At 30.9% G+C, this 6,819-nt stretch overlaps 1 protein-coding gene across 1 annotated transcript; it reads left to right on the top strand.

Moving 5' to 3' along the window:
• The first annotated feature begins 1,316 nt into the window (after nucleotides 1–1,316).
• Nucleotides 1,317–4,396, top strand: LOC139847712 (uncharacterized). The gene is made up of 4 exons (XM_071837435.1): nucleotides 1,317–1,468; nucleotides 1,570–1,694; nucleotides 3,861–3,964; nucleotides 4,072–4,396. Exons 1-4 carry the CDS (start codon nucleotides 1,414–1,416, stop codon nucleotides 4,208–4,210), a joined length of 423 nt encoding a protein of 140 aa, XP_071693536.1. The 5' UTR covers nucleotides 1,317–1,413; the 3' UTR covers nucleotides 4,211–4,396.
• Nucleotides 4,397–6,819: the final 2,423 nt, after the last annotated feature.

Raw genomic sequence — 6,819 nt, 5'->3', positions numbered from 1 at the left:
AAGTGTATTTTGGGTAATTTCCCTCTTATTTAATGTAGTTAACTCATTGTTTATTATATTTAGTGAGATGTTAAATTATCATATTATCATGATAACATGGTGTATGAATATATCTTAATACGATATACATAGATACATATATATATATATATATATATATATATATATATATATATATATATATATATATATATATATATATATATATATATATATATATATATATATTAAAATGTCGTTACAACGATAATCGTTATATATATAACTCGTTTCGAAACTCTTAAGTTAGTAGTCTTGTTTTTACATATGTAGTTTATTGTTACTCACTTAAGGATATATTTAATTATCATTTTATCATGTTAAACATAGTATATTAATATCTTAATATGATACATATGTATTTTGTAAGACGTTATAACGATAATCGTTATATATATCGTTTCGAGTTTCTGAATTCACTAGTCTCATTTTTATGTACATAACTCATTGTTAATATACTTAGTGAGATATTTACTTATAATAATCTCATGTTAACTATATATATATATCCATATATATATCATCATGTAGTTGTTATAAGTCTAAATGTTCGTGAATCGCCGGTCAACTTGGGTGATCAATTGACTACATAAACTCATTTCAATTAATCAAGTCTTAACAAGTTTGATTGCTTAACATGTTGGAAACATTTAATCACGTAAATATCAATTTCATTTAATATATATAAACATGGAAAAATTTGGGTCACTACACTAATAAATTTTTGAACCTCAAAAGTCAAAAACGCCTATTTATTTTTGAACCATTTGTATTTGTTTAAGCATAGGTGGGCTGAGAAAGTGACAGCCCATAGTAAATCATAGAATCCCATGGGCCGTTCCTGTCACCATCACAATAGTTAACTTCAAAGATAAATATATCCTCTAATCATTCTATTACCGATAAACCTTGTTAGCGACATATTTTGGATTACTCATAAAAAAAAATTGTCAGATCTGATCATGGGATATTCTAATTAAGTCGGATATATTCGAGTAAAAAATAATAATCCTCCATAAATAATCTAAACAGAAGAAAACTTATCCGTAAAAATGTTAAAAAGGTAAGAAAATTATGTATACCTTCCACTAATACAATCATGTCCCATTAACCTCGGTTGGATTCTTTAATGGAGCACCGATTTGACAAAGAAAAAAGATAAGATAAATTATTTTACCATGATTACCAAATTACTTTAATAAGATTCTAAAAGATAAGATCAAAATAAAATAAAACAAAAAGAACATTAAATTACATCATATCCCTTTCTACGTTTCAACTATATCCTCAAAAATCCAAATTATATATAAAAAGGCGACACCACTAATACAACAACTCGATAAAACTTTTGTACTAGTTAAGGTTTGAGCAGAAATGGGTTCGTTAATGGCAGGTTGGGACTCAAAACATGTTTCTGATCCTAATTCTAGTAAGTTTTTATTCTCCCTTATTATGTAGCCTATGGAGTTTTCTAACGGGTTATTTTATTTACAAGTTTTGTAATTTTGAAAATTAATTTGATTTTTGTAGTGAAATTGGAGAGAAACAGGTCTATGACAAAGGATGAAATAGCAACTTATTGGAGATCAAAGAAAAACATAGAGGAAGTAAATAGTGTACTTAAACCATGTCACACATTCTCTAAGGGAGATCAGGTTTCTATTCACTACCTACCTTTTACACTAACTGGTTTAATTATAACAAGAATCATAGAGTGATTGAGATCGCGAGATCCTCGTAAGAACGAGACCTCGTTAACATCATAATTTGAATTGGTCTTGAAAAGGATTAAAAACAATAACGGAATACTCTGCTTAGACCACTTTATAATAAACAAACCCTGAAAAAACCCGTTAGATAATATGTTAGACCTAGTTCAATATGTGAAATTGAACCGTTTATATATATATATATATATATATATATATAAATATATATAGGGTGAGGATGAACTCAGGGTAGTAGAGAACTCATGGAACTCGTGCAGATTCACTAAATCTGCGTGCAGATTCACATATTTTTTTTTTTTTTTTTTTGCAGAATTTTTTTTTTCTTTTCATTATTTTTTTTTTTTTTTTTTTTTTTTTGCAGATTCAGTCAATCTGCGTGCAGATTGACGATTTTTTCCATTTTTTTTTACAGATCGACTTTTTTTCAGTTTTTTTATGCAGATTGAGTCAATCTGCGTGCAGATTCAGTCAATCGGCCTTTTTTTGCAGTTTTTTTTTTTTTGCAGATCGGGACTTTTTTCTGTGCAGATTTGACTTTTTTTTTGTGCAGATTGAGTCAATCTGCGTGCAGATTCACGTTTTTTTCAGTTTTTTTTTTTTTGCTGATTCACTTTTTTTCTGTGCAGATTCGCTGTTTTTTTTTTTTTGCAGTTTTTTTTTTCTTTCCAGATTGTATTTTTTTTCTTCCATAGATTGAAGCTCAATCTTCACATAGATTGAAGTTCAATCTATGAGTTCTATGGGTTCTCTACATACTCTAGTTCTCTAGGGATCCTTTCAATATATATATATATATATATATATATATATATATATATATATATATATATATATATATATATAGGGGCAGGATCTATGGGGAAGTAACAATCGGGGGAAGCGGGGGAGCAAATTTATTTTTTTTTTCGTTTTTTTGAATTTTTTTTCCGGCATCAAGATTACACGAAAATATGAACATTTAGAAGAGACACTTCGTGATGAATGTTATTATTTAGGCGGAAAAACGATCGACAAAAATAACATTTAAGATAATATTGTTCGTGAAGAATATGAACGTTTTTTTTTCATGTTTTGTGAAGTAAAATTTAGCCCGATTTAGAGTTTAGGGTTTACATAAACCCAAAACACCAAACCCAAAACTCTAAACCGTTCGTGTTAAAAACTCAATCTAAATCCTAAATCTAAACCCTAAATTTCTAAACCCTAATATCTAAACCCTATAAACCCTAATATCTAAACCCCAATAGCTAAAACCTCAAAATACGCTTGAAAAACACGGATAATTGTTATATATTACTTCTTCGAGCGTTTTCCCGCCAAAATAAAAACATTTATCACAAAGTGTCTCTACTAAATGTTCATATTTTCATCTCATCTATAATGTTCGTGAACAAAATTTTTTCAAAAAACGAAAAAAAAAAATTTTTGCTTTTCCCTCTAGATCCTACCAATATATATATATATATATATATATATATATATATATATATATATATATATATATATATATATATTCCAAGAATAATAAACTATAACCTACGGGTTCTATGGAGTAACATATTGGGTTTGAGTCTAAACTCATCATTAACAAATACATGCAAGTAATTTATTGATTGTAGCGTAATCTTTTGCTTCGACAATATTACTAAGTACTGTATTAAGTACTAATAATAAACAAGACGACCTAGTGGACCTAGTGGTTGGAGTCCTTAATATCTTACAAAAAGGTTTTAGTTTCAAACTTTGCTAGCATTATATTAAAAGTGACTAGGAAAAGGGTCCGATAACGGTCACGGTAGTCGCGGACCCAGCTATTCTTTCGACGGATGCAAAATGTCATGAATTTGAAAAAACAAGTAAATGGGGCAAAATGTAATATAAAAATACACTAAAAGTCGAACTGTAACACATAAATACATCGAAAAAACTTCGGGTCGTCGGAGTAGGTTGACACCGGTTGACCCTTAATAGGTCCGTCCTTGACAGGATATGAGTAAAAATGTACCTTTCCCATGTAGCCTTAACAGGGAAAACATTATACGGTTACCTATTCACCCGTTAAGTACCATATTAATATTGTTTATGGAACAGATAAATGAAATCGAAAAAGTATACACAAGATCAAACTCCCTTCCGATTACAAAAGATAGTTCTGAAGAAGAAAACAGCGAGAAACTTTTCTTGAAGCATGGCTGGTAAATTACTGTTTTATTTACATGCCTTTGTTTAAGGTTTGGTTAATTGAGTTGTAAATTTCATGTTTAGAATTCATACAACATCATGATGTCGAAATATCATGCAGGTGGACTAATAGCAGATGGGCGTTTTTGAACGAACCACCAGTAATTGCATCTGAAACACCACAACGATACGCTTCGCAATTCCATATTGCTCATAAACATACCAAGGAATCCAACAATCACGCTGGCATTAGAGCTTGAGCTCCTTTTCTTATGCTTAATCTTTAAAGTTTTTTGTTAAATAAGTTGTGAAGCGTACGTGTCATATAAACGTTATGTGTAAGCCTTTGGTGTTATTTTGGGTTCCTATATGATAATGTATAATACTACTCGAAAAGATCAAAAGTAATTTTTTTTAATAAAAAAAATATATATACTTATCTACTTCTTGATACTTATAATCAAATGAATACTAAAGGGCCATTGCCCATTGGTCGAGCGGTATTGTAGTGCCCCTTTCATTCTTGGGGTTGGGGTTAAGTCTTTGTTGAAATATTTGTGAAATATTCGTGTTAGTGGGTATGTGTCCTTTCGAAATAATAAACAATCAAATGTATAATTTTAATGTTAATAGTAAACTAGGCCAAACTACATTTAAGTGTACAACCTAAAATTATAAATTTATACATTAGGCTCTGGAAGCAAAGCTTAAATCTTCCTTGAGTCTTCTATCTTCAATACTGGTCGAGCTTGAGCTCATCTAACTCATTGCGGTCCAAGTGAAAACGCTCAAACTAGTATGTTCCAAATGTGGAGCCCCTTGGTCGGGTCATGAAGTTCAACTTTTGTTGAGAGGGTTTTTAGTTTAGAAAGGGTCAAACAAAACATCATTGAACTTCTTTCAAGTGCTTCAAGAAAGTTTTGGAACATGGTAAGCCTTTAGTGTAAACAATGTAACACCAACGTGCATAATTAGAACTACAACTCTTCAAGTTAGTCTAAACAATTCTCAAATTCAAGAGCAAGCTTCGGTGGACTTAAGACATGGTTACATACCTACCTAAAGTCATAAACCGAATACATGAGCCTATTCATATTCTTATTCCTATTCATATTTCTTACTTATATAAACCATATGTGATTCAGAATAAGGGTCACAATATTCAAAAATGAGTATAGATATCTTTATCGTTTTATGCTTTATTAATCGTTTGTCGTTCGTAGGTTAATGATTATAATCAATCACTTGTCTTGTTGGGTCCTACAATTTCTAACAAGTGATATCAGAGTTTAGTCTCGGTTTTACGGGTACAATGACGGTTTGAAAGCATGGTGAACGAACGACGGGTTTGTGCAACATGTATCGAGATCAAAGGGCTTAGTTAGGCGATCGCGAAGAACTCACGGGTATGTCTATGTACTCGTGATATAATCTATTAAAATTGGTCTATGATGTTCGCAGTGTTAACGGATTCGGTGGTTGGATCAATAGTTGTATGTTGTGGAAGAGATTTTTCAAAATTCGGAGGTTCTGACGCATGTGTGGTAGGAAATTAATAACGGTTTGATTAACCGTTGGATCGCCATGATATTTTAACTGTAGGCTTTCTACTTATAGTTCTAGTCGTGTACAAATTTTCATGGAGATCAGACCGTTCAATTTGGAGATACGATTTTTCAACTTTGCAGTAACTCAGGTTAGGGTTAAATTGTGGAGCTGTAATAGAAAATTCATAGCCGCTTCATTAATCGTTGGATCGCCTTGAATTTTTTTCTGTAAGTGTTAGACATGTAGTTCTAAATAATATCGAAAATTCGTAACGATCGGAACGTTAATTTGGAGTTATATTTTTTCGAAGTTGGCAGCCATCATCAAAAACCCTTTTGGGATTTGTTTGCGCAGCTGTGCGAGAAAAATAATTGTGGGTTCGTGTACCGTTAGATCGATGATGTGTAAAATCTAGTATATAAATTATTTCTGGAAAATGCCGGTATAAAGATTACTACACACTAACGGACAGTGTACCCAATCGTGCAATAGTATAAAGTTGGTAAATCTAAGATCGTTTCAAGGACAGTTTAAACGTGAGAATTAAGATTGCAACTAATGAAAATAAATTAAGTTAATCTATGAAAATTGAAAGTACGAGATAATTGGTTTTGTGGCTATTTAACGATTAGCCAAATCAAGGATAGATCAAAAGTAAAAGACAATATATTTTTTTAGTTTTAAGTTTAAATAAATCAAATTGCAGACTCAACGGAAAATAAAGATAATTGAATTCAATAGATAAAAGAATGTTCGCCTAGATCTCCTATTCGCAGTGTCGGATGATTTGTTATTAAGCACTAGTTCTATTTATCAATACATGCAATTACAGAGTCGGTTTACCCAGAGTTCTCTTTTAGCAAACACGTCAAACTAGGATTTATTGGCTTAGGGTTCCCTTTCACCAAAGACCTCTTTCATTTGTGACTTAGTAATTAACTAATTATAAGATTAAGATTCAATTGGTTACGCGTTCGCTTCACACAATTCACCCCTATTTTCAATCTATGTTACCCGGTTTACCCCCTTGGTCCAGTAAGCACCCAATTGGTTAAGACAAATCAATTGAAAATTAGTTCACTAAATTGAAACAGGGTTCCCTTTATTCAAACAAGATCACTAATCAATCCTAGTAACAATAATCAAATCCCATAAGAATGGTTCTTAATCAAAACTCATAATTATCATGTATTAATCAAATTAAACGTTAAAGTATCATCCAAACACATACGAATATTCAATCTAGACAAACATTAAAGAACTTAGCCAACAATCATGGCTGTAAACATAATCACAAATAAATAAAGGAAAGAATTCATTA

This window comes from Rutidosis leptorrhynchoides, chromosome 5 (assembly GCF_046630445.1).
Source record: "Rutidosis leptorrhynchoides isolate AG116_Rl617_1_P2 chromosome 5, CSIRO_AGI_Rlap_v1, whole genome shotgun sequence".
NCBI classification, from domain to species: domain Eukaryota; kingdom Viridiplantae; phylum Streptophyta; class Magnoliopsida; order Asterales; family Asteraceae; genus Rutidosis; species Rutidosis leptorrhynchoides.
This window is presented reverse-complemented; position numbering and strand designations above follow the sequence as displayed.